The sequence below is a fragment of the Penicillium daleae genome (genome assembly GCF_028827525.1).
Source record: "Penicillium daleae strain IBT 16125 chromosome Unknown utg000006l_segment0_segment0, whole genome shotgun sequence".
Classification (NCBI taxonomy): Eukaryota; Fungi; Ascomycota; class Eurotiomycetes; order Eurotiales; family Aspergillaceae; genus Penicillium; species Penicillium daleae.
This window is the reverse complement of record NW_026623154.1, coordinates 3,464,303-3,490,692: the sequence shown is the minus strand read 5'-3', so window position 1 is coordinate 3,490,692 and position 26,390 is coordinate 3,464,303. Positions and strand designations below refer to the sequence as shown.

The 26,390-nt window shown below is 49.4% G+C and overlaps 12 protein-coding genes across 12 annotated transcripts; 7 read left to right on the top strand and 5 right to left on the bottom strand.

The window, feature by feature from the left end:
* Positions 1–172: 172 nt before the first annotated feature.
* Positions 173–1,470, top strand: N7458_006954 (D-mandelate dehydrogenase-like dehydrogenase; the record flags this gene model as incomplete). Its single annotated transcript, XM_056910336.1, has 6 exons — positions 173–259; positions 315–413; positions 478–709; positions 786–868; positions 923–1,204; positions 1,264–1,470. The coding sequence occupies 6 exons, from the start codon at positions 173–175 to the stop codon at positions 1,468–1,470; spliced, it is 990 nt and encodes a 329-aa protein (XP_056766040.1).
* Positions 1,471–3,295: 1,825 nt separating this feature from the next.
* rpl17 (60S ribosomal protein uL22) lies at positions 3,296–4,412 on the top strand (the record flags this gene model as incomplete). Its single annotated transcript, XM_056910335.1, has 4 exons — positions 3,296–3,298; positions 3,509–3,722; positions 3,998–4,185; positions 4,257–4,412. 4 exons carry the CDS (start codon positions 3,296–3,298, stop codon positions 4,410–4,412), a joined length of 561 nt encoding a protein of 186 aa, XP_056766039.1.
* A 1,340-nt stretch (positions 4,413–5,752) lies between these two features.
* N7458_006952 (uncharacterized protein) lies at positions 5,753–6,469 on the top strand (the record flags this gene model as incomplete). Its single annotated transcript, XM_056910334.1, has 1 exon — positions 5,753–6,469. One exon carries the CDS (start codon positions 5,753–5,755, stop codon positions 6,467–6,469), a length of 717 nt encoding a protein of 238 aa, XP_056766038.1.
* Positions 6,470–7,440: 971 nt separating this feature from the next.
* On the top strand, positions 7,441–9,022 carry N7458_006951 (VHS and GAT domain-containing protein; the record flags this gene model as incomplete). Its single annotated transcript, XM_056910333.1, has 4 exons — positions 7,441–7,614; positions 7,668–7,706; positions 7,773–8,147; positions 8,219–9,022. 4 exons carry the CDS (start codon positions 7,441–7,443, stop codon positions 9,020–9,022), a joined length of 1,392 nt encoding a protein of 463 aa, XP_056766037.1.
* A 1,578-nt stretch (positions 9,023–10,600) lies between these two features.
* N7458_006950 (lytic polysaccharide monooxygenase) lies at positions 10,601–11,554 on the top strand (the record flags this gene model as incomplete). Its single annotated transcript, XM_056910332.1, has 1 exon — positions 10,601–11,554. The coding sequence occupies one exon, from the start codon at positions 10,601–10,603 to the stop codon at positions 11,552–11,554; it is 954 nt and encodes a 317-aa protein (XP_056766036.1).
* Positions 11,555–12,207: 653 nt separating this feature from the next.
* Positions 12,208–13,649, top strand: N7458_006949 (cation diffusion facilitator family transporter; the record flags this gene model as incomplete). The annotated part of the gene is made up of 2 exons (XM_056910331.1): positions 12,208–13,345; positions 13,408–13,649. 2 exons carry the CDS (start codon positions 12,208–12,210, stop codon positions 13,647–13,649), a joined length of 1,380 nt encoding a protein of 459 aa, XP_056766035.1.
* A 244-nt stretch (positions 13,650–13,893) lies between these two features.
* Positions 13,894–14,966, bottom strand: N7458_006948 (alpha/beta hydrolase; the record flags this gene model as incomplete). Its single annotated transcript, XM_056910330.1, has 3 exons — positions 13,894–14,442; positions 14,494–14,795; positions 14,858–14,966. The coding sequence occupies 3 exons, from the start codon at positions 14,964–14,966 to the stop codon at positions 13,894–13,896; spliced, it is 960 nt and encodes a 319-aa protein (XP_056766034.1).
* Positions 14,967–15,102: 136 nt separating this feature from the next.
* Positions 15,103–17,365, top strand: N7458_006947 (uncharacterized protein; the record flags this gene model as incomplete). Its single annotated transcript, XM_056910329.1, has 4 exons — positions 15,103–15,185; positions 15,478–15,520; positions 15,582–17,037; positions 17,115–17,365. The coding sequence occupies 4 exons, from the start codon at positions 15,103–15,105 to the stop codon at positions 17,363–17,365; spliced, it is 1,833 nt and encodes a 610-aa protein (XP_056766033.1).
* A 913-nt stretch (positions 17,366–18,278) lies between these two features.
* Positions 18,279–19,959, bottom strand: N7458_006946 (cytochrome P450; the record flags this gene model as incomplete). Its single annotated transcript, XM_056910328.1, has 4 exons — positions 18,279–18,458; positions 18,532–18,666; positions 18,742–19,694; positions 19,743–19,959. The coding sequence occupies 4 exons, from the start codon at positions 19,957–19,959 to the stop codon at positions 18,279–18,281; spliced, it is 1,485 nt and encodes a 494-aa protein (XP_056766032.1).
* Positions 19,960–20,791: 832 nt separating this feature from the next.
* Positions 20,792–22,411, bottom strand: N7458_006945 (carotenoid oxygenase family protein; the record flags this gene model as incomplete). Its single annotated transcript, XM_056910327.1, has 1 exon — positions 20,792–22,411. The coding sequence occupies one exon, from the start codon at positions 22,409–22,411 to the stop codon at positions 20,792–20,794; it is 1,620 nt and encodes a 539-aa protein (XP_056766031.1).
* Positions 22,412–23,671: 1,260 nt separating this feature from the next.
* On the bottom strand, positions 23,672–24,457 carry N7458_006944 (SDR family NAD(P)-dependent oxidoreductase; the record flags this gene model as incomplete). Its single annotated transcript, XM_056910326.1, has 1 exon — positions 23,672–24,457. The coding sequence occupies one exon, from the start codon at positions 24,455–24,457 to the stop codon at positions 23,672–23,674; it is 786 nt and encodes a 261-aa protein (XP_056766030.1).
* Positions 24,458–25,132: 675 nt separating this feature from the next.
* On the bottom strand, positions 25,133–25,480 carry N7458_006943 (uncharacterized protein; the record flags this gene model as incomplete). The annotated part of the gene is made up of 1 exon (XM_056910325.1): positions 25,133–25,480. The coding sequence occupies one exon, from the start codon at positions 25,478–25,480 to the stop codon at positions 25,133–25,135; it is 348 nt and encodes a 115-aa protein (XP_056766029.1).
* Positions 25,481–26,390: the final 910 nt, after the last annotated feature.

Genomic DNA, 26,390 nt, shown 5'->3' with positions numbered 1-26,390 from the left:
TCTTCCACATTCTTCTCTAATTCATCTCTACCCTTTCTTTCCCCTTAATTCCTCCCTTCCGTCCTCGACAAAGTATATACTCTCCCCGCGAGAAAAGGTAGGCAGCGCATGCGCATTCACACCCCCACTTGCATCGTCAGTGAAGCTGATTGCGATCGCAGAATTGTTCAATATGTCTGCCCAGGCTGCGCTTCTCATCGGAGGCATCACCCACGCGCGCAAGGAGTGGGAGGCGCTGTCTTCCATTTTGACATTGAAGGTATGCGCGATCTCCTTTTAGCTCGAATGCGCGCCCTCGATTAACATGCGCGTAGGAATTCCCTAGCGGCACCCGTGAAGAATTCATTGAAAACTGCAAGTCAGGACAGTACGACGACGTGGTGGCAATTTACCGATCCAACACTTCCAACAAGGTACGCGCAATGCTCGGAGAATCTGACCTATTAACACGGCTCACGGCTAAACAAGCTTGGATAGTACACTGGCAACTTTAACGAAGAATTGCTCTCGGTCCTGCCAAAGTCGATTCGCTACATCTGCCACAATGGCGCTGGTTATGACAACCTAGACATTCCTGGTTGCACCAAGAGGAATATTGCTGTTTCCAGCACCCCGGTGGCCGTGAACAATGCTACTGCCGATGTGGGCATCTTCCTGATGATCGGTGCCCTGAGACAGGCTTACGTGCCTATTGCTGCTATTCGGGCCGGTAAGTCGCGACCAATTACAGCACATCATTTCGAATTTTTAGATGTCTTGTTTTCTGACATTGGGGGATGGGACAGGCACATGGCAAGGAGCGACCACCATCGGCCAGGACCCCCAAGGCAAAGTCCTCGGTATTCTCGGCATGGGTGGCATTGGACGGGTAAGATTGATCGGCATTTCAAGCTAAGACAGCGTCAACTAATCAGTTCACCAGGAAATGGCTACTCGGGCCAAGGCTTTTGGCATGAAAATCCAATACCACAACCGCACACGCCTCCCCGCCGAACTTGAGGCTGGTGCCACTTATGTCTCCTTCGACGAGCTCCTCGCCAACTCCGACGTCTTCAGTCTGAACCTGGCTCTTAACCCTTCCACCCGACACATTATTGGCGCTACCGAGTTTGCCAAGATGAAGGATGGCGTGGTGATTGTCAACACTGCTCGTGGAGCATTGATCGACGAGAATGCGCTGGTCGCTGCTCTCGATTCTGGCAAGGTAAGCATAGTTCAGTCTTCTGGAGTTAAGCAACATCAATCTAATGGTGTGTTGTATAGGTCCGCTCTGCCGGTCTCGACGTGTATGAGGAAGAGCCCAAGGTTCACTCTGGTCTGTTGAGTAACCCGCGAGTTATGCTGCTCCCGCACATCGGCACAAATACCTATGAGACACAGAAGGAGATGGAGATCTTGGTGTTGAATAACTTGAAGTCGGGAGTGGAAAAGGGAGAGTTGATTACACAGGTGCCGGAGCAGAAGCGATAGATTTTGCTATGATAGACCCACTTTTGTTTAGATTGTTCTGATTTTGCATGTTTTGGCAATATAGCGGTATCCTCAAATATATCTGCGTCATACTCATACTACTTGACCCGAATGGGAAGCGCTGACGTTCCTAATTAGGAAGTCGGAAGGGTATCCGAAGCCAGTGCCAGTGTTAAGAGTAGACCTCGGACGTTTCATTAGTTTCACTTCTCTCCTGCTTTTCCAATTTTCGATTCATTCTTTGCAACCTTTCTATCCCTGATCTGCGTGACTCGATCATCTTCGCCATGAGTATCGAGCCTATTACAATAACCGGGCTTCCACCCGAGCTAATAATGTGCATCGCTGGTTTCCTCGCCCCCGAAGATCTGGTTTGCTTTTCACTCTGTAATAGACAAATATACAGATTCTTCCCAAGCCAACGCAGCCGTGTACCCGTCCAATATAAGAGTCACTATTCAACTGAGGAAGACAAGAATATCAGGCTATCAATCCTGAGTCGACTAGATCGAGACTGACCAAGCTATTTCCCCTGCTATTGTTGCCATCATCTCCACAAATATGATGGTCCAGAATGTTTTGGTCTCTGTGGACCACTATTTCCGCAGAGCTATAAACTGTTCTGTCTTGAATATGTTCTTTACACTCGCATGAATGGAAAGTTTCAGCTTGGGCTGAGATCCTTTGGGGAGGTATTTCTCGATTACAGATTTGAATTTATCTCGCTTCAACTCGCTATGAGAAGAAGGCTCCATCCTACGGATCTACTTGTACCAAGTGCAATACAGACTTCCAAATCAATTTCCGTATCATCGATTCTGATCTTGTTCTAGTCGTCACAAGATGGGTTGATTTGGGTCCTGGTCTGAGCCCAGATGACCGTCGATGGAGTGTCCACAGCTGGGATTCCCTGTATCAAGAACAAGAACCTTTGGATGCCTGCGATATGGAAATCAGCCCTCGAGCCGCCTTCGAAAAGAAAGCTTTGCGGAATGTCGAGGAGCTACAATCCTATAACCTCCATTGTCTTGAAAAACAGCTACAAAAAATTCATGCATCGACTCGTGAAATATTCTGTCGAACGCGACTTCTGGTATTTGACACACGAATGCACATACCCCGTGAAGAAGAATTATCAAGAGAGATAGAAAAAGAGAACCTCGAGAATAGATACGGCTCTGAAGAAAAGGCATGAACGAGTGAAGAGCACAGCGAAGGACCTAACTAAGCGACGCCTACGCGTCTTAATGTCAACTCCTTCAATTATGGGTGCTTGGTTATCTTCATTACTGAGTCAGTTGCTCTGCGTTATAGCGTGTTGATTCAATTGCGATTCGTGTGTTATTATCACTAGCTAGCTTCAATCCCCTTGCTTGAACTCCCAAAAAGCTTCCAGAAGTTCTCTATTTGCGCAGAAGTTCTCCAATTGCGCTTGGGGTCAACTCGCTCTTCGCCATTCCAATGAAATAGTAGCCGATAAATAACAAATGTACTTTGTTTTACTAGCCGACATTAATTTCTCTTGATGTAAATCTAACCCTGGCATAATTTGTGTCAGCATCCTGGACTGGTCACTAAAGACTTCGATATCATTTCTGCCTGAGGCATAAATATGAATGAGCGGACTCAAGATCATGTGACTACCAGCATTACATAATATCTTACCCAACGGGGCTAGCGTTAGGGCTCGCTTAGGGCCCGAATGCCAAGAGCGAAAAAACCCGCACCAAACTTGGTATTCAAGCGTTAGCCGGTCGACGACGAAAAGCGACAACATCCATCCGACTCCGAGGACCATCACCTTCCCCTCGCCAACTCCTTCAAGATGGTGAGTGCTACCCATGCCCATCGCCAGAGAACCTCAAAACGACCTCTACGATCCCATTCCCATACCCAATTTCAAGTCTAGCGAAGGGACCTGGAATCGCCGTCCCGGTCCCGTTACTTTTCGCCTCGCCTTGAAGATCCATCACCACCACCACCCACAAATTTCGACACAACATGATTGCTGACGACTTCTTCTTTCTTCGACGTACAGGTCCGTTACGCCGCCCAGGAGATTCCGAACGCAAAGAGCGCCCGCGCGCGGGGCTCTTACCTGCGTGTCAGCTTCAAGAACACCCGTGAGACTGCTCAGGCCATCAACGGCATGAAGCTGCAGAAGGCTCTCACCTACCTCGAGAACGTCACCAAGAAGTCCATGGCCGTTCCCATGCGCCGCTACGCTGGCTCCACTGGCCGCACCGCCCAGGGTGAGTTGCCCTCGAATTTTTGAGATTTTACATGTTGGATGGAATTGGACGGCAACGGTGTCAAGGGGGATGATTGGAAGAGGGACGAGCATTGGGATCAAGCACACGACCGTTGTTGGGGAAGGAATTCAAACCCGAGAGTCGCTGGTGTGGTTTTTTTCTACAAAAAATGTGGACGATGCTGGAGAGGGAACCGACACCGTTGCTGCTCGAGAAAATTCAGTGTGGGAATTTTGATGGCCGTGGAACAATCGACTAATTACTTTCGTCTACAGGCAAGCAGTTCGGTGTCTCCAAGGCTCGCTGGCCCGTCAAGTCCGCCGAGTTCCTGATCGACCTCCTCAAGAACGCCGAGGCCAACGCTGACACCAAGGGTCTCGACACCGGTGCTCTGGTTGTCAAGCGCATCCAGGTTAACCAGGCTCCCAAGGGCCGCCGCCGCACTTACCGTGCCCACGGTCGTGTACGTTTTCACTTGCCGAAAATTTGTGTCAATTTTTCCCACCAGAACACGAACTGATTTTTTCCTTCCAGATCAACCCCTACATGACCAACCCCTGCCACATCGAGCTCATCCTCACCGAGGCTGACGAGGAGGTCGCCAAGGCCTCCGAGACTTCCCTCAACGCTGCCCGCCTGTCCTCCCGCCAGCGCGGCTCCCAGATCCGCCGTGCCCTCACCGAGGCATAAACGGATCGCCTGATGTTATGTTGAAATGGGAAGGAGGGTTCATGGGGACGACTTTGTGGAAAAAGGATTTGCGGTGGACGGGATTGACCGGAGTTCTTGCGCATCTGTATGTTGGAACGGAAAATGATACCGGATCATACAAGATTTTTCTAAGGTCATGGCACCAACACTCGGAGGAGAACCAAATAAAAAGTTTAAACAGTGCCGCTCCGGAACGATGGATATAGGAATCTCTGTACTGCCCGGTCCGATCATGATTATCAATGTTGGTTCTTCTATGACTTGCGTCAGTGCTGTGTGCGGGGACTTTTGTGTTCCTCGTAGGGTAGTTTTTTCCCCCTTTCCTAGAGTTATCCTGTTTGATCAGGCCCAGTCTGTTGATCAGATCGGATGCTCTGTGAGGGCTCTAGATTGATGGTCCGCTCATTCTTCAAAATAATATCACGTTTCACGACTCAAGATATATTCTCCTGGGCCTAACAGCTCAAAAATACATTGTAGACTACAGGACCCGGTCCCGTCCAGGGTAGTCAGGCATAGTCGGGCTTTACTTATTTCTCGTTTTTCGAATTGTCAATGGCATATTTCCAAAGTTAAAAGCTCGATATATAAATATCCAGAGACCCATGCCTACGGAAACGAGTCTTCAGAGCCTTCCATCCGAAGAATCGTCTCGACCACTCCATGCACATACCTCTAGACACTCGTATTAAAGTTGTCCACTGAGTCGTACCTAGAACATTCAAGTCAAACAAGAAAAAAAAAAAAAAAACTTGTGGAAGACTGCCTGAAAGAGGCAGATCACTATTAGAGCGTCTATACAACCGAGCCACTTTCATCCCACCTCTACTTCTACCTAAGGTTGTTCGTAACAACAGTGATGAATATATGTTTCGAAACCTCACCTTTCATTGTAGTAAGAATTTTGGCTTCACTCGTGGCGGACTAACTTCCAAGGACTCGCTGTGAGTGCGATTGTATCCAGAATAGGGCTTAAAAGCTCAAATTTGATTGTCTGGTACTCTTCATGCTTTTAAGATTGAGGGTCTACTGCTGCCAATGATCAGATAAGGAAGCTATCATGGTTAAGTAGGGGAGTGAGATATCCTTCGAGATCATATTTGGATCAAAAAGATTATATAGTATGTTGTGAATTCTAGGCTGCCAAGCATCGGGGACCTAATATGGAGGGTGGGGTCACAGTAGTATGTCGTTGGAAGGCTGATGCGGGGATGTCGCTCTGCCCATTGAACCATACCTTGGAAGCCCATCGGGCTCGTCAACTGCTTCAAACCTCGCACTTTCCCTCTACATTAAGAACTGCTATACCCATACTCATCATGTCTCGACTCTCCGACTACCGATTACTATGTTTCGACGTCTACGGCACCCTGATCGACTGGGAGAACGGCATTCTCGGCGCACTACAACCACTCCTCACAACCAGCACCACCGAATTCTCCCGTGAGCACCTGCTGACCCTCTACCAAGAGCTGGAAAGCGAACAGCAGCGCATAACCCCAGACATGCCGTACTCCCAACTCCTAGCCACGATACACCCCCGCCTAGCCGCACGCCTGGGCCTACCCACCCCCAGCGACGCGGACAACGAACGCTTCGGTGCCTCGGTAGGTACCTGGCCCGCCTTCCCAGACACAGTCGAAGCCCTGCACCGTCTCTCGCGTCAGTACAAGCTGGTAGTCCTCTCAAACGTGGACCGGGCCTCCTTCGCCCGCTCCAACGCCGGCAGTCTACAAGGATTCCCCTTCGACCGCATCATCACCGCGCAGGATGTGGGCTCGTATAAGCCCGACGTGCGCAATTTCGCATACATGAAGACGACCGTGCAGGAGGAGTTTGGTGTGCGGGCGGGGGAGATTCTTCAGACGGCGCAGTCGCAGTTTCATGATCATCGGCCGGCGAGGGAGGCGGGGATTCGGTCGGTGTGGATTGAAAGGTCTGGTGCCACGATGGGAAATACGGAAGAGCAGCCGATTTGTGATTGGCGATTTGATACCCTGGAGGAGATGGCAGATGCCTTGGGTCGGGGGGAGTAGGAAGCTGGGTTAGCACTTTTATGGCTGTTGCCTGTTGGGAATGTAGCGGGGTGATGTCCCTGTATGACGTGTTGGCCAGTCAAGAGTTTGCTTGGCTGAAGAGGAAGAGAGGAGGAATGGAGAGAGTTTGGTGGTGTGGCAGGAGATGCTGACGGAGGGTGGGGAGGGGCCAGGCTTGGCGTGCGGTTAATGGCTGCCTCAGCCACACTGCAATCGTCAACCTTTTCTGCATTTGCCTTTTGCATCTCTGGCTTGAATGAGGACCTCGGATATACTGTACGGGGTAGATATACACGTTTTTACAATTCCAAAATTGTATGAAAAACTTGACAGCGACCGTGGATTCATTCTCTTTTACTAAGGAACAGGACGGTTCTTCTACGCGGCTCTGCCGGCTAAGTATAGATGCGGTGGGGGATTAGAGCCTCATAATTTGCGAGCTGGCCAGACTACGAATCACACTGTCTTTCTATCGAGTCGGAGAAAGACTCACGATGCAACCTAAAATTCATTTCCACAAAGCGAGCCGTTGTCCCGCTAGGCCTTGCTCGGAGTTGATTGACGGATTTAGCAAAGAGACAACACATCGCATTACGGAGTACGTACGGACCAACTGGGTGTCTACGTAGGCATTGCCAAGAAGGTCATCATCCTTTGCCACTTTCGAAGCATCAATCCATAAGAAGAGTCTTATAGACGTGCAGAAAAAAGTAGTTAAGACGGGTTCAATCGGCTGATTTCTCCTCCGCGGACTAGTTCCTTAGTTTAACTGGCGACGGGGACCTGGACCTGGACCGGGACCTGGACCCTGCGCTTAGGCGAGAGGCTTGTGTACGCTAACCATCATTTGGGGTGTCTTTTCTGGCCCCCATCACTTTGTGCTCCTTTTCCTTCCTTGGATATTTTCTATTTCCCTTCCTTCCCTTCTGTCCTTTGTCTCGACACGATCTCCTCTTAAATAAACACCCGTCATGAAGGGCTTCCTGCGCTCGCTCAGCAGCAGCCGCCGCTCCAGTATGCTTCCATCATCCTTCCCCCGCGCAATTCCCTGCGGCCAAACGCTAATCCACCCTCCAGGTCCCGGTGATGATAGCGAACAGGACTATCCGGATGACTCGCCGGAGGCCATTCTGCTGCGTGAAATGGTATGCTCCTACCTCTCTCCGATCGTCCGACTTCTGACTAAGGCGCTACCTAGAAAACTTTTTGCGAAGCCAGCAGCGGGCCCGATAGTCAGGTATGTTGCTACTTCGATATCTCTACGTAGTGCAGGCTGCTAACGGTCGTTCTTTCTTCTTTCCAGCAAGGAAACGAGTTCGTTCATCTCCCGCGCATCGTCGAGTCCGCCGAATCAAGCCCCGCGGCCGCCAAAGAAGCCGCGCATCGCATCCGCAAATACCTCTCCAGCCCGGGCAGCACCCCGAACCACGTCCAATACAATGCGATCATGCTTATGCGCATCCTGGCCGATAACCCGGGCCATAGCTTCACGCGGAATTTTGACTCCAAATTCTGTACCACGATCAAGGAGTTGCTGCGCAATGGGCGGGACTGGCATGTGCAGCACTACCTGCGCCAGTATCTAGCTCAGCTGGAGGCGACCCGACACTGGGATGATGATCTACAGCTGTTGCTGCAGGTGTGGGCAAAAGAGAAGGCAAAGGGAGGCCGGTCTTTTGTAAGTGCCGAATGTCTATGCGGCTTGCGTCCGGAAGGGAAGATCGGCGGAACTAATCGCATTGATCGCAGATGGATCGGTATCCCACAGCCTCCGCGACAAACGCAAATAACCTAACGGCGCAATCTCCAGTCCCGCAACCCATGCGCGCACCAGCACCGAACAGGACCTTGCCAGAACCGGGCGAGCTGGCTGCGCGCATCGAGGAGGCGAAGAATTCGGCTAAACTGTTGATGCAGTTTGTTCAAACAACACCACAGGCCGAACTGGAGGAAAACGACTTAATTAAGGAATTCATCGACCGTTGTCGGACCTCCTCGCGATACCTGCAAGGTTATATTCATTCGACCAACCCGGCTCCAGACGAGGAGACCCTCCTTACACTGATCGAGACCAACGACGAGATCTCCGTTGCATTATCCCACCAGCAACGCGCTATGCTCAAGGCGCGCAAGGCTCGTGGATCGGCCACCCCGACCTCCAATCTGGGCAGCCCCGCTTCACCAGTCAGTGAGTCCGTCGCATCAGGCGGCGTAGGAGCAAGCCCTGCTCCTCCTGCTCCAACAGCGGCAGCGGCTATTCTTGCCACCGAGTCAGCAAAGCGTGAATCAAGAAGTCCCCAGGAGCAATCTGCACCAGTGATAGAGCTTCCCTCCACGTTCACCGTCGACCGGTCGACCACCCTCCGCAGCAATCCCGAGCAGTACGAATACAAATCGTCCGATTTCGAGGTCCAGAACCCGTTCGCCGACGAAAATGTGGCGAGTGACTCGGATGCAGAGCGGCATCAGCAAGAGCAACAGCAACATGCAACGACGACGGCTACCTCCACCGATGGACGTGTGCGTTTCCAGCCTACCGAGCAGGAACGTTGACGTGGGCCATGTGAGGTGGCCAGTATACTAGCTACTGTAGCGAAGCGATTGATACCCCCCTTAACCTGATTTTGCTATATTCCCTTTTTGGTTGTGTCGCGCCGTGACTATTTCGGCTTTCCTCTGAGCGAGCGCTTGTCATTTTCTTTGTGCTTGTTACTCGTGATACTTTGAGACAGCCATTTGGACTGTCGAAGATGGGTGCTGTTTTTTCATCCTTAGGATCTCCTTGGGAGGTCTTCGATTTTTATCGAATTCCTTTGGAAGACTTTTCGCAAATGGCCTAGTCTTGACTGACTGGGCCTGAGTGATGTGATAGGATAGACCGATCGGCAGTGTCCCTGCTCGGCCCGGTCGATCTTAAACTTTTTCCTCTTTGGTATAAACTTGATTACAATGAGTAACCTCAAACAATTTCCTGCTACAGCGATGAGCTTCACCGGAATTCCTCCATGACCTCTATCTATCACATTAACGTTGATTACTGTAGGCAGCGGCTCGGCTTGACATAGCAATGATGTCGAAAACGTTTCGCAGTGCCTTTCTTGCAGCCGCGAGGAGGTTGGAAGTTTCAGAGGTTCCACCAACCAGCACCGCTTTAAATCAACCTTAATCAAAGTAGATTGAGGGACTGGATTCTCCGAGGCTGAAAAGGGTGAAGTGCCCGAGCCTATCAGTTTCTTGATACAGTAAAAAGGCCTAGGCCAATTCTAACTTCTCATTGCTTTGGATCCATCCTTCCATCGCACAGGATTGTCAATTCTTCCCTTTCAACAACCACCGCATAATCAACCGCGGCCATGTCACCCGCAGATCTGCTACAGCCGCACTAGCAAATTATCCAGCAATCACAATTCCCACCTAGTGTTTCTCCCTCCGGCCTCGCTGTCAACCTGAAACTCTGCGTATCCCTGTTCGGCGCGTGGAGCCGGCCTTGGCATGGCCCTAGGAAGAACGTCGGCCTTGTCCCGGATGCAGACCGGTTAATTCAATCCCTGCATTGTTCCCAAGATGACCGGTGGGCGGTAGCTATGTAAGAGCTCCGAGACTCTGGGAATCCATAGTCTCACCATGCACTGGGCCTTGTGGAGGGGGGATGGTCCCTGGTGTATATCACGGAGGGGAAATGGTGTTTCAGAGTGCTTGTTAGGTGCGTTTGGCTTGTACCTGACAGTTGGGAGAATTGCCTACAATGGTCATTCCCGAACGATGTCTCCTCCTTCTCGTTTATGGCGGCGTAATAGGGGGTATAATGGGATTTTGGGCAGTGTTTGTAGTTGATTAATGGATACTGGCAGGAACTAGATCATTATCTGGCTTGAATTGCCAGTCTATATAAACCCAGTACTCGGCCCAGGCGTCACCCGGTTTTCTTGGAAGCATCAAGCTCGTCTATTCTTCTTGACTCGTTCTTCTGTTTCTTTTTTCTATTCATTCATTCTCTCCGGTCTGGGACCGTGCAGCTTCTATTCTTTCCACTCGCTATATACAAGCATCGGTACCGGTTTACCGATCTATTCCATTCTTTCGCGGCCTTTACATCCATACATACTATCAAACGCCACCACCACACTCAAAATGAAGTCGTTCACCACTACCACCGCAGCCCTCGCAGCCCTGCTCCCCCTCGTCCACGGCCACGGCTTCGTGACCAGCCCCAACCCGCGTATGCCCGGCGCTGCCATGAAAGCCGCCTGCGGCAACCAGGTCGAGATCAACCAGCAATCCGACAACTACGGCAACATCCAGGGCGAGCTGCAAGTCGCCGCTAGCCAGAGCGACTACAACGCCGCCGAGTGCGACATCTGGCTGTGCAAGGGCTACAAATTCGCCGACAACCAGGACAACATCTACTCTTACACGGCGGGTCAGACGATCGACTTCAAGGTTGACATCCGCGCGCCTCACACCGGTATTGCCAATGTCTCCGTCGTGGATACGGCGAGCAACACGGTCATTGGGGATCCTCTGATTTACTGGTCTGTGTATGCGTCGGTCGCTACCGGTGTCACGGCGAATGAGACTAGCTTTAGCGTTACGATGCCTGATAACTTGGGCTCGCAGTGTGCTACTGCTGGTGACTGTGTGCTGCAGTGGTACTGGTATGCTGAGTCTATTGACCAGACCTATGAGTCTTGCATCGACTTTACTGTCGGTGGTTCTGGTTCTGGCTCTAGCTCCAGCTCCAGCTCCAGTTCCAGCGTGGTCGCTAGCTCCTCGGTTGCCGCTACTACCTCGTCCTCTGCTGCTCTCGAGACTTCTACCCCGGCTGCTGTTGAAACTTCCACTCCTGTCGCTGTCGAGACCACCTCCGCTGCTCAGACTACTACTACTGCCGCTGAGGTCACCACTTCCGACGTCGTCCAGCCTGTGACTACCTTCGCCACCCAGACCCGTCAATCTTCGCAGCCCAGCAACGTAATTACCACCCCTAGCAGCGTTGCTAGCACCCTGGCCATCCCTACCGACAGCGCCCAGGATACGCTGGACTTTGTCCGGTCTGTGTTCAAGTACTTGGTCGGCAGTAACTAAGCTCGGGCGAGTGCGGTGTTGTGAACTTGTATAGCGTGCCAAGTATGGAGGCCCACTTTCTCAGGGGATAGTGCCCTTATAGATCCAGACTTGAAATGGCGACTCCATTTTTTGATTTTCTATTTGCTTTATAGAGTCGTCAGGATGTTCATGTAGACGTTTGTTCATCCTCTTTTGGCGTGTTCTTGATGGAGAGAAAGTGTAGTTCTTGAAGTGACTCTGGAGGTTGTATTTCCTTTTAGGCAAAATGGATTGGGCGTGGATTTGCTTCTCCTCATATCTGATCCTCACAAGACCCACTTTTATCGAAACTGGCACCGGCAGTTTATGCCCACGCCCCGTGGAGTGTCTTCGCGATGTCTTTTCAATTTTATTCTCTTTTCAAGCGTTCATTTTGCTTGAAAATACCGGGAAAAGACATACCTATAAGCACTTTGTGACTAAATATCTACCAAGCTTTCGTTTCAAGCTTTTCCCAAGTATTGACTGCGTGGTTGGCGCCAAGAGTGCGTGTTGATAAGACGTGATAAGCACAGCCCCCAGCGATTTTTTGAGCATATCCTCGAGGTTTGATTCTTTTCTCTCTCACTTTTCTTTTTTCTTTCCCACCGACCCCCTTGCCTCGTGTTCCATTCCGGGCACATACCGCAGCCATGGAGGACCACATCCGACAGAGCATTTCCAACCACCCCAGTCCCTTTCAGCACTTGACGAGCAGCTCCCCTCACCCATCCCAGCGCTCCGAGAGAATGACGCCCCGCTCCTTCGACGAAGGTACATCCACGGGCATTGAGACCGAAGACCCGGCCATGTCCCAGCAGCAACACCGTCACACCGGCACTGATGAAGAGGGCAAGCCTCCACCACGTTACACCCCCGAGGCCGACCCTTTCCACCTCGCGTCGAAACTCAAGACTGAAGAAGAAATCCGCCAGATCAAAGCCAATACCGGGCGCAAGCGTGATGGCACCGGCCCACGGATGATAGAGATGGTGCGGGATACTGGTGCCAAGGGCAAACAAGCGCTCATCACCCGCAAACTGCAGGGCTTCTACGAGGCGCAGAACGAGAACATCGAGCGCATGCTCAAGCCAGTCGAGGAACACGTCCGGGCCGCGCGGGAACTCAATGCCGAGAACAGTCTCAAGTACAAGATCGCCGTGTACGCGAGTTTCGCGGCGAACATCGTCTTGTGTGTTGTACAGGTATACGGTGCGGCCTCTTCCGGCTCACTGTCGCTGTTCACTACCATGGCTGATGCTATCTTCGACCCCATGTCGAATTTGACGTTGCTCCTGTGTAACAAGGCTGTTAACCGGGTCGACCCGCGCAAGTTCCCCGCCGGCAAGGCGCGTATCGAGACTGCCGGTAATATCTGCTTCTGCTTCTTGATGACGGCCGTCTCGTTCATTATCATCGCGTTCTCAATCCGTGAGCTTGTCGCTGGCTCGGATACTCTTCTCGCCCCGTTCCACTTGCCCTCTATCATTGCGGTGGCTGTCGCCTTTGTCACAAAGCTTTGCCTGTTCCTGTACTGCTTTGCGCTGCGCAACCAGGTCTCTCAGATTCGCATTCTGTGGGAGGACCACCGCAATGACCTGCTCATCAACGGATTTGGTCTGTTGACCTCCGTCCTCGGTTCCAAAATCCGCTGGTGGATTGACCCGATGGGCGCTATCCTGCTGTCTATCTTGGTCAGCGGACTCTGGATGCACTCTGCCTATGGCGAGTTCCAGCTGTTGGTCGGTGTGACTGCCGATACCAAGATGCAGCAGCTGATTACCTATATCTGTAAGTTCCATCGTTCTCGTAACCATCTCCTGGCAATTTTGGATACTAATCACTTCTTACAGCCATGACCCACTCCCCTCTTATCACTGCCATCGACACCGTTCGCGCCTACACCTCTGGCCCTCGTCTGCTCGTCGAAGTCGACATCGTCATGGAGGACTCGGCCTCTCTCCGCGCCACCCACGATGTCGCCGAGGAGCTGCAGATGAAGCTTGAGTCTCTCCCGGATGTGGAGCGTGCTTACGTGCACGTTGACTACGAGACTACCCACAAGCCGGAGCATTTCCTGAAGAAGGAGCTTTAAGAGTGGGATGGAAAATTCTTGTCTATTTTTGAGCGTCATCATAAGCATACATCTATCCATAATTGTACTATATCACTGGCGCAGCGAAAATGTGGCTTTTTATGCCAGTCATTCGTCGATGAAATAAAGATTTGTTCTTGGTTCTCATTATCTACTCTAAACATTGACATGAATACTTTGCCGTGGGACATCTTTGACAGCAATAATAACGAAAGCAACAAGAAGTCTAAGAAAACATTTCTTATCAACCCACAATATGCCTCGCCAGAAAATCCACGCCTTTCTGGATAGGCGCAAAGGTAGCATCGTCACGTTTCAATCTAGCGTCAAACCCGTGAGCCATACCTTCGACAAGATACAGTTCACTCTGTACCCCATTCTTCTGCAATTCCGCATATGCCCACTGGGAGAACTTCGCATCAACAACGACATCCGCCGTTCCCTGCACGAAACATGTCGGTGGGAAACTCGAACTCTTCAACAATTTCTCCGGGTCAACACGATCGTACTCATCTTCTGGGATGATGGCATCAAATTGGGTACCATTCCTCACAGAAGACACTAGGTAAGCTTGTCGCGGTGTGCTCAGATCGAGTCCGTTAGGACCAAATGGAGGACGCGCCGCGGTTGGTGGAGGGACCTCTTCGAAGACTTGGTTGATGAATTCGACGGAGGGTGGAGCCGGTGCATCAGGTGGAGGCTGAGTGCTAGTGCCAGTGTGATAGAAGGGATCACGGAGGTATTTGAATCCGAAGAGATCGAGGATGGCTTTGGGTGGGTTCGGGCGAGAAGCCTAATTGTCCAAGATTAGCATAGGCTTCATGACCGGTCTCGTTGGGGTTACAGGACTAATCATTACCATCAACAAGGCAAGCCCTCCGCCACAAGAGTGACCCAGAGTGACGATATTTTTACCATCCACTCGGATACCACGGTCTTTCTCCAGCAATGTGGGAAGCTCGTTCTGCGCCCATTCATACGCGGCTACTGAATCGCTGACTGGACCGTCCAGGACGGAGATAGTAGGACCAAGACGATAGTCTGAAGTTACGACGATGAAACCACTTTCATTCAAAGCTTCGATATGGGTTGCTGGTAGCATTGCCCTGCTACCGACGATGTAGCCACCTCCGTGGAAGTATAGCGCTTCGCATGAAAGATCAGCATTGTGGTTTCATAAGATCGTGCCATTTATCCAGGGGACTCACCAATTGCCTTCACGGAAGTAACATCTGGCGGTAAGTGCACGGTAGCTGTCAGGTTGCCAGTTTGGGTGCGATAATTGACCGTCCTGAAAACGTAGTCGATACTTGACATGTCTGTGAATAAGTTGTTTAAGACTCAATAAGCTTGAATATGTCGAATGTTTCGAGTAGGAGAAAGCAATTAGTAGGTGGATACTTAAGATGCTAGAGCCTTTAAGCTATCAATATCCATTGGTTTCCGTTCGAGCATGGGTGGCCGCAAGCGATTCCGCGGAACGACCTCGGTGTACACCAACTCATCCAGCATGACAAGCCAGACTGCACACCCAGGGTATATGTGCCAGCAAAACTTGCCGCCATTAGACCCTCTGTAGGGAAAATGATAAATCTGAGTGCCGTTATTGTAAGCCGACGTCCTACCTAAAGATATTTTATGTGAATTCCGAAGTCCTTTCGAGGCTCCCGCACCCAGATCATTTATACTGGCAGGATGTCCGGGAAGTAAAGTTAGAGATTGAAATGAATTTGATTGAGTCTGTTGGATCTAATTATCTAATTTGAACAAAATGTAAGTCAAATCAATATTTTTTCAATCTCATCTAATGCGCTAATCATCATCACAGGGAGTACACTGCCTCATCAGCCATGTTCGAGGCGCTGTGGGCCGTGAGTATTGCCCCAGACATGCAAAGAAATTCTATTATGAAGCAATTCTAATTTCTCTAAGGCCGGTGTACGGTATTGCTTTGTAAATCTAGGATCTGATCATCCTGCAATCATGGAAGCAATGGTCAAAGGCCAGCAGGAGAGACCGGACAGGTTCCCTAAATTCATCACTTGCCCTAGCGAAATGGTCGCACTCTCGATGGCAGATGGCTATGCTCGTGTCACAGGAGAGGCCCAAGCCGTCATTGTGCACGTCGATGTTGGCACTCAAGCACTCGGATGTGCCGTACACAATGCCAGTGTCGGCCGCGCGCCTGTGCTCATCTTTGCCGGTCTCTCCCCCTGCACACTGGAAGGTGAATACCGTGGCAGCAGAACGGAATTTATTCACTGGCTTCAAGATATCCCCGATCAAAAAGCAATTGTCTCCCAATACTGTCGCTATACCGCCGAATTGAAGAAGGGAAAGAATATCAAACAGATGGTGAACCGAGCTTTGAGCTTCGCGAGTAGCGAGCCTCGAGGTCCAGTCTATCTACAAGGAACTCGAGAGGTTATGGAAGAGATCATCGAGCCCTATGAGATCCGACAGGATTTTTGGAGCCCCGTGGAGCTTGGTGGTTTGACACCGAAGCAACTTAACCTGGTTGCCGAAGCCTTGGTGTCTGCTCGAGAGCCTCTCGTCGTCACGGGCTATAGCGGACGTGATACCGCTGTGGTACCCTTGCTGGTTGAGTTAGCAAATATTGTCAAGGGCTTGAGGGTTCTCGACACTATGGGCTCGGATCTCTGCTTCCCTGCCGACCACCCTGGCTGGCTGAGCGTGAGATATGGATCGGATGAGGCCATCACCACAGCCGACGTGATACTCGTCGTCGATTGCGATGTACCATGGATCAACACGCAGTGCAAACCAGCCGACGACGCCAAGATCTTCCATTTTGATGTTGACCCTTTGAAAGACCAGATGCCTGTCTTTTATATCGACGCGGTCCTGCGTTGTCGCGTCAATACCAAGTTTGCTCTTGACCAAATTGTCCAACACTTAAAAACCAACCTTTCCGATCACCTCATGGCAAATAATGAGCACTACACAAACCGATGTTCAGCACTCCAGGAATCATACACTCGAAAGTTAAATGCCATAGCCGCACAGGCCGAGCCAATCCCAGACGGCTCATTTGGATGCGGCTTTCTCATATCAAAGCTTCGGAAGGCGTGTCCAATCGATACCATCTGGGTCATCGAAGCCGTCACCAACACTTTCACTGTGGCGGATCAATTGCAAGCAACATTGCCAGGAACCGTGTTTAGCTCGGGTGCAGGTGGACTTGGCTGGTCTGGCGGCGCAGCTCTTGGTATAAAGATGGCCACAGATACCCGCCACGGAGGGAAAGGCAAGTTTGTGTGCCAAATCATCGGCGATGGTTGTTTTCTCTTCTCCATCCCTGCCAGTGTGTACTGGATTGCGCAGAGGTACGAGATTCCAGTGCTGACTATAGTGCTCAATAACAACGGTGAGTCGCGTAAACCAATATTATGTCTCTATGGGGCGTTAAAATGGGCGCTAGACTGACAGATAATGCTTGTGCAGGGTGGAACGCGCCTCGGAAGTCTTTGCTTCTTGTTCACCCTGATGGATTGGGGTCCCAGGTCAGTAACAAGGAGCTGAACATATCATTCGATCCAAATCCGGATTACGCAACTATTGCACAGGGTGCATCGGGAGGTAAATGTTGGTCGGGCCGAGCCAGCACCGTCCGGGAGCTGGCAACGAAGTTGCCCGAAGCCGTGGAGGCTGTACAGAATGGCTGCTCTGCTTTGTTGGATGCGCGGATACAGTAGCAAGAATAGTGCATTACATGCGAAGATTGTGGGCGTTTTTCAAGAATACCCGCGTCTGTTTACATGACATATTATCTAAATAGAAATAAAATATACATGAAGTCTGCGTTATGACCATCTACTATCTCATGAATGCCTCCTGTCTTTAACCAAATCGATAGCCCTATTCAACTGTCTCTTATGCTCCCCCCCCTCCCTCATCCCCACCCCCTCCACAGTGGCAGATTCTATCGTGTAGGCTGACTTATAGCTCCGAATCCCTTCTGCTTCTCTCCATGCTCAGAATTTATGCATGACTGAGAAGAAAACTGGCCCTTGTGATTTTGTAAAAGAGCCTTGATGATACTTCTATACATTATGGCGTCACTGCTGAAGTTGGTGACTTGATTGTTTCTAAAAGAAAAATCAGCAACGGTTACGATACCTCTCCAGCTAATACATACGGTTTATTGTGATCCTGAGTTCTTTCAATCCACTTGATGATCAGGTTCTCAGAGTCACTGGGATTGAGTATGTTGTCAGCCATGATTTCATGTGAGAAGGAGGCAGCGGAAAGTCTTGATGTCCATCGAACAATCACAATACTTGTAAAGGAGTCTCGTTTACTCAAGATTTGCTTTGATTGAATGTTGATCTCGTATTGAATCAAATTCCGAAGTGATTCTTGGGCCTTCCGCGGAACCGGAATTGCGGGAGTGCGGTACGGAACAACTCAAACTATCAACAGAGGGCTCTCCCACCCCCGGAGGGTAGATCTATATGATTGGTACGGCCAGTGGGCGTAATATAGCTTCAGTCTCTTGCCAATACGGAACACCAAGAAAGCAAATTTTACCAGTCAAAATGTCCAATTTGAAGTCGCTCCACTTTACTAAGCCCATGGCCAATTCCAGAGCTACCACACAAGTTGGTCTTAGGCTCTCTCGATAACCTTGACTTGAATTCTTTGCTTGACAAACCACCCACTGCTAGTTGTCCACTGGCTATCACCTGCAGGGACAAAGTCAAACCGTCGTACTAACTGGGGCAAGAGCTTCGTCATTTCGAGGAGTGAGATGTTTTTGCCGATGCATGTTCTTGAACCTGCTCCAAACTGTAGACTATATCAGCACGACATTCAATTGATGTAATATTCTGATGCCCACTGGTAGTAATAAAGAACTTACAGCTAAATAATTCTGGTCCAAGAAGGCAAGTTGTTCTTTCTCAACCAGCCAACGTTCAGGCCGAAACTCGTGTACATCTTTGCCCCAGATGTTTTCATCCGTATGGATCACCCACGCATTCACACCAACTACGGTCTGTTAGAAATTCTGGAATTAGTATATTTCTATGAAGAGAACAAGTAATATTGAGGGAAGATTCTGGCAACTAACACCTTGTGGGAAGTGTCTTCCAGCGATTTGTGCACCGCCTTCAGGAACCACTCTGCTGAGAATCTGACCGACTGCTGCATGCAACCTTAAGGCCTCCTTGATGGTAGCTTGTAAGTATGGAAGCTTCTGAGCTTCTTGGAAGGAGACGGGGTTGGATAGATTTCCTTCCTTTTCAGCAGTCTCAATCTCATCACGAAGCTTCTGTAAGCAATTAGGATGCTTCATGAGGAAGTAGATGACAGCACTCATGCTAATGCCAGTTGTGTCGGAACCTGCGCCAATGTTGGAACCCAGTACATTATTGATGGTAGACTGATCCAATTTGCCAGCTTTGCTCAATTCAATGCACTTGGCAAGGAAGTCCTTGCGATCGCTAGTACTGACACCCTGCAATCTTGCACCAATCTCCCTCAGAATTACTCTTTGCGTGACTTTCCAGTGGCTGTCGATAGGTAGCATATTCTGGAGCCAAAGATACAATGTATGAAGCTCAGGAATGAGACCAATCGTAGAACCGTAGCTTATTGACCCGACATGGATAGCATGCAGAAGCCCGTCCTTATCGCGACCAGCTTGGAGTAGACCAAATGAACGACCCAAGGTAATCTCACCAATCACATCGAACGCGTAGAATTGCATCCAGGTGAACAAATCAAACGCCCTGCCGTGCTGAGCATGATCGGCCAACACGGCCATGAAATCGCCATTCACTTTGTCTACGAATGGCTCGTATAATACCAGAGAGCTCATGGCGTACATGTTGGAGATCTTCCTGCGTTCCGCTGCATGCTTCTCATTGCTTGTCTCCGAAAAGACATCCTTATGGTCCAATGGCGTGCCAAAGGGAATGTAGTAATCAGATTTACTGAACTTCGACCCTGTACCATAAATAGTGCGAATCGCCGTCGGGTCGCTAATGCTATAACGGTTCGGGGCTAGCCGGACAATAGAACCTGGCAATATTTAGTATATTCAAATCATTATTGAAGGGATTGGACTACCATATTGTTTATGTAAAGCAACTGTGACGTGCTCCAATTGGCCTTGCCAGTTCTTGTACGCCTCCCATAGACGAGTGTATTGCGCCAGAGTTGGGCCTTTTACATCACGCAATGGATTGAAAAGAACTCTAAGTGAGTAATACACGATCCAGAGGATACCTGCTGCAGTAATGAGCATCGGCACATCATATTGAAGGTTTGCAAATTGGGATAGCATGTTGCAAAGGCCACACTCCCAGCCGAATGTTAAGCGATCGAATACAATGAAACAGCGACGGTTCTTAATTAACAGCTGGCTACTTACGAACGTCCGCCCACGAGTCGATTCCGATGATTCCGTGGTGAGCCCGTGATCATTCTTGGAAGCCGGGATGTTCAAATCGTGGGGACACAGGGATCGGCATCTACGGAATGAGCCGCGGAAAGCATCAACCTCCGAGACTTGGAAACAGAGATCTTGGGTATGAAAAGCTCGATTCTCCACAACTTCAACAACTCGTTCCTTCAATGAGCTAAATTATGAAACTTGATGAATGTAGATGTTCCTTACCGGAGACATGAAAGGAGGTACAAATGACGTGATGGCTGGACTGGCCAGTTAAATAGATTTTAGGTTGGAATTTCTTACTTTCAGATGAGATGGTCATATTGAGTCTTTTTATTCAATCCCGAACCAATTACAGTTTTGATTTCACCTTTAAATTTTGCCCTGCGAACCATCGTAGAGCTGTTATCCTTAGCAATCAATCTTGACAGCTTTCCACGCAACTCTAGACCAGTCAGAAATCTTGGAATCTACGTACAAACTTGAAAGTTACGGCCTCCTTATTACTAGAGGGGAAATATAAGCCCTAGTATGATTCGTTTTTCATTGACCTCCTGTATCAATTTCGAAATCGTTACTCTTGAAGAAGCTTTATACTACTTGGTATCTGCAGTTCATTACACGGCAAATAGCTCAGTTTCCTTTCTTGATAATAATCAATAAGCTACTCTACGTTTGCTTTTGATCAGTTATAATGTTCCGAATAAAAACTTTATTTCACCATCTAAGCAAATCTATTCAACTGAGAGTACTTGGTACTGGGTACAACTTCTTTGATAGGACCGGTCAACATCGGGAGAGGTCTCTCAGGATGGGGATTCGGAACCCAGTTTCCGTGAACCTGGTTACGTGTCTGGAAAGGCATCTGGGCGATGGCAACTGGCTTCGAGAAGTCATTAGTGTCGAGGATAGCAAGCTCTCCTTTGTTTGAAGAATCCTTTTCCATATAGAAGATGACCCAACCATCACCTTCTTCACAATCAGGTCCTCGAGGAATGTATGCAGGCTCCGCGACACCACCGTCACTGGCTGCATGGAAGATTGAATTCTCGCCCGTCTCCGTGTTCAACTTGATGATTGCATTGAATCGAGGTCTTTCTTCCCGCTCTGGAGCTATCATTGCGGTCAGATAGACAATCTTCGTCTTGTGACCGGTCATGCGCTCGTCGAAGATGGGGAAATCAAATATGCCCTCTAACAGTGTCTCAGGTGGTGGCAGGGTAGTTCCATCAGGCTTGGCGAGATCAATGGTCCAACGTTTCCAGTCTCCGCTGGGCTTGCCATTGGGGCCCACGTAGTCCTTCGGGTTGAAGAAGTCAAAGACGTTAAAAGTGACAAAGTGGCTTTCGAGCTTCAAGATGCCGCCTTCATCTTCCCATGCGTTACCGCTGTGAATTATCAGACCGTGAGGAGCGGTGTACTTCCTGAGCTCGCCTGGCTTCCAGCCTGGATGGTTGGAAGAGTTCGCATAGCGCGGAGTGACCAGGAACTCCGAGGGTTGATCAGGAATGAATTTCCAGTAGTCGCCTCCGGCTTTCATCACCGCATCCGTGTTGACTCCAAAAGGCATGTTGGAAAGGATGATCCAATGTTCGGTGATCCAGCCATCGTGGGGCCAACCGGGCTTGTCCTGCTTGAACCAATGTTCATTGGAGATACGTCCATTAGGATCAATCGAATAGGTGCAGATATCCGGAGTACTGAGACCCTTGGCAGAGTAGCTCCAAGTGACAAGCTCATTCTTGTGGGGATCAATTTTCGGATGGGCCGTGAAGGTCATCGCAGCGACTTGGCCACCGTACGGATCGGCGCCTCTGGTTTCAAGGGTATCCGGATCCATCGCCCACGGCAATCCTCTTTCAGCCAACGCGAGGAGATTTCCACCCCAGTAGATGATGTTGGTATTTCCAGTGCTATCATTTGCAAACCGCACGCACGGGTGAATGTCGTAAGGATTTCGGTAACGGCCGAAAAGTCGACGGCCAGCTTTACGTTCCAAAAGCCATCTTTCAGTGTGAATGTATTTGATCTTCATGGAGATCTTGCTGTCCTGAATACGGAAGGCACAAACATGCCCATCTCCGTCGACAAAGGGGGTTCCCACCTGTGGGCAGAAATGAGGATCAATGAGCATCCGATACCAGGTCCCACTTATCTCCGTAGGGATATCACCAAAGACGACCATCTCGTCAAGCTCACACTCAAATCGACCCTGAGGAGCAGTGTCGGTAGGATGGTAATAGTGTTCCCATGGTGAGATGAGACCAAAGTGGTTCGCATGTTGGCTTTTTTTGGCTGGTACAATAAGTTCAGACTGTGCAGCTTCTGGGCCTAGCGTTGCCATTGCTCTTTAGTGGGTCCGTGGAAATATCGCTAAGAACATGTATGGACTATCGAGTGTTGACGTGAAATAGGTTAAGCTTCGTTATATACCAAAAGAGCACTGTAAAGGTCTTCATGGCTGCTGCGCTGCAGTCATCGCTACCCTTCTAGACTATTATGACTATAACGCCGCGGAAAGCGGGTTTAGGTCGAAACAAGCCATTCCGCGGAATGGTTTCTCCTGGAAGTTAAGTCTGGCAACACTCAAGTTGACATAGCTATTTTCAAGGCACTTTCTAATTTTTGTCCTTAATTTGAAGCCACCGTCTTACTATGTAGTGTATTGGGTATGGACCTCCATGAAGAACAGCCTCGCCGGCACTTGACAATGAGCCTTTGCCGTCAGGATGCTTCAATTTCTGACACGTAAGGGACACTCTACCAATGTTAAAGTGAAGAAAGAATTCTGCAGGACGCTTTTTATACAGTGGCGACCGTTATTGCCTTCCTGTCGGAAACATAGAGACGTTCTTTCAAACCCTCATCATATGATGCTCTAAACCTAATAAGAATAGACTGTAAATTACCGGTTTGTAAGCACCTAGTAATAATACAGTGGCGCCGCAAAAGTCTGAGACCCCTAACCCTGCCCCGGATTGTGTAGCCATTCCGAACTTCCGCTATATCTGTCTTATCTATAATAAAGAAATAGGATTAAGGACTTTCAAGACCTCGCACACCTAGATATCTACCCTACACACTAATGCTCCAACATATCCTTTAGTACTCATAATTGGATCTTCCACGAAACTCTTAACAATATCAATAACCTCGTTATCAAGTTGCCAGCACCGACGTTAATAACGTTATCTGCGCCAACTACGAAGTGAACCCACCGAGCTTTTCTATAAACAAAACAGAACTCTATGGCATAGAATATTGCAAGGCAGCCACACTAGACAAATATATTCCCAGCTTGTTAAAGCCGGCACCGCTGAGAAATTTCCGCTTTCAAGCGACGCTTACTTCAAGTGGCTCACTCGGATTAGCTGCTAGAAAACTTAGAAGGTCCCATTAACGACTATCGCGATAGGCGTGATTCTAGCTCTGTTCTAAACGTGCCCTAACTCAAGCCATGTGATTTACAATTTAATTTGCTTCTCATAGTGTATTAGTCTCACGTTGCCGTCAAATAATTACAAGTGGCCTTCCCATTTGTTATAATATCAATAATATTCGGAAATCAGTGATTTCTCGAATATACTTGATCTAGTTGGAACAATTATGTCGCCGAGTAACCTCCATCAACAAAGAAAACCTGACCTGTAACAGCCTTGCTTGCGTCACTGGCGAGATACACAGCAATACCCCCCAAATCTTCTGCAACCCCATTCCTCCGAATCATGGTGCGCATTGCGTGGGATTCTGCCTTCGCCTGGTCCCTTAATACTGCGGTGGTCATGGCTGTGTCAACGAGACCGGGAGCGATAGCGTTACATAAAACGCCTCGCGAGGACCAAGCCTCCGCTTGCGATCGAGTAAGTGATACGAGTCCACCTTTAGAAGCTCCATAGACGCTGCTGTTGCCAAAAGCTCTAAATGACTGCTGACTGACAATGTTGATAATGCGTCCACTTCCCCTTTTTGCCATAGCCGGTCCAAACTTCTGACCAAGGGCAAATGGTGCCGTAAGATTGACAGCTATGGTCTCATCCCAGTCTTTGGCTGACAGATGGTCCATATGAACCCGAGTATTGATGCCCGCAGCATTGACTAGAACGTCAGGGACACCCCATTGCTTAATGACCGCGTTATTAATGGTGTCGGCGTCGCGGACGTCAATATGCAGTCCGTGTGCCTCGACTCCCTTGCTGGAGAGGGAATCGACTGTATTCTGGACCGGGCCTGGACGACGAGCCACAACAACGACGGCAGCTCCAGCCATGCCCAGGGCGGTGGCCATCGCCCGTCCGATGCCAGAGCTGCCTCCAGTAACGACAGCGACACGACCGCGGAGACCAAAGAGGGACTCAAGATATGTCGCGCTGGTCTGTATGCCGTACGCCATTGTTTCGTGTATATAACAATCAACATGCTGAGGAGGTCTGCAAGTTTTCCTTCCTTTTTCAACAATATGCGTATGAGTCATATGATATGCTTCCCCTATTGGCTGGCGTATTTTGTATGTACCTTCACCCAAAACCTATCAATTTAGCTCCTTTTTTAACCTTTTGTTTCCTTCTTCTCCTTTTATAGTTTCAGGGCTGTGGCGCGCCACGCGCGCGTCTTTCTTTTTACTAATATATTTTTGCATCCATGCTCATCCATGCTCATCCATGCTCATCCCCGCTCATCCCCGCTCATCCCCGCTCATCCAATCATTACACTCTACGCCGCACTTTGCTACGCAACTCAGTATGCATATAATTAGTTGATCCCAGCGAACATGCGTGTGTACCTGGGTTATACTTTCACTTTATCACTCAACTCCGCTTCACTTTCGCACTTGTTTCGTTTCAGGGCCACAGCGTGCAACTGCGCGTCTCCAGTCAACGTTGGAGCCCTTCCGCCACGCGCGCTCCTCATTCGCCCCGGCATTGCCGTTTTAGGTCTGGTTTCTCTTAACACTTAGGGTTGTAGGGCTTTTTCTGCACCTATCTGTACCTTGAGCCTTGATGATTGCTCAATATGCAACTTATCGACGCCGTTTTTATGGTGACGCGCTGCAACGTACTACCACGCGTTACTTCTCTGCTATGGTTGCGCTCTGCCCTCGCACTTCTCTCCATTCTTTTGGTATTGTCATACGACATGCCAATGCTAACGCGTCGTCCCTGCCATGATTGTGGTCGCGAGGTGCGGCTATCAACCTCGATTCAGCCTCCGCGGTGCCCTGCTTGTCGATTGGCACAGTTCCCACCTCCTCGCGAGACATGGCCCTGCCTAGGCTACCGTGTTCCGCTTCCTGCAGACTCTTCCAACCCTCGTTGTTCGAATTGCCAGCCCTCTGATGCTTCTTGTCAAGGCTGTGGTAACCTCTTCCCTGCTCGCCCTGGTGTGACTCGATGTTTCGGTTGTAGGCCAAGGCCATCCCGAGCTACCCAAGCGCCTACTGATTTTGGAAACTTGTTTAACACTACTTTTAACCCACTCATTAACTCCCTCCAATCGAATCCTTCCGCACGCCAGAGTCATCCTTTACAAGTAGATTGTGCCACTTCTGGAAAGGTTTTGCTGGTACGCAGTAGTGGGGCTAATCAATGACATCATACCAAGACAGATGTACTGAAGCACTGACCATTATGACGTTATATAATCAACCGCAATATAACTATCGAGTCGAAGATATGAAGTCCACAATAAACTTAGCAGAAGCTGTGGAGTTTTATGAGAAGACACTTCTTCACAAAATCCTTATCGAGCCCTTGTTTTATTATACTAAGGTCAAATATCATATTCCACTATGCGCACAGCAAAATTTGTCAATGACAATATCACCATATCGTGCGACTCCGATGTGAAGTTGACACTCTACGATAAGAAAGATACGGATGACCCTTTAACTTTCCTATGCCCTGGAGAGACCAAAAAAAATTTCACTGGAAGAATTGTCAGTATTGAGCCTTGTCAGACCTATTCTACTAGGTCCTGGCAGCTTTCAGAGGATGTGGAATTCGATGCTAATAAGGATGTTACTGTGACTGATCAGAGTGAGTAATCTATACAAAATGATTAAAGTAACTACTAATAGCCAACTAAGCGATCGAACAAGGAAACAAGGTGGTTCGTTTCATTTAAGGAAGGGAGTACATATAAGAAAATCTGTTATCGACTTCAGCTGTATTGCGGTTCTCGAAATCGGCTTGATCAGTAGCACGCTCCCGCTCAGGGGCTATCCTAGTTTAAGACATCTTCAATATTACTCAATTGCTGGCATATGCTATCGCTCCTCTTAGATCCTATCCCTTATCTCAATATACCAGATGATACAATACATTGCA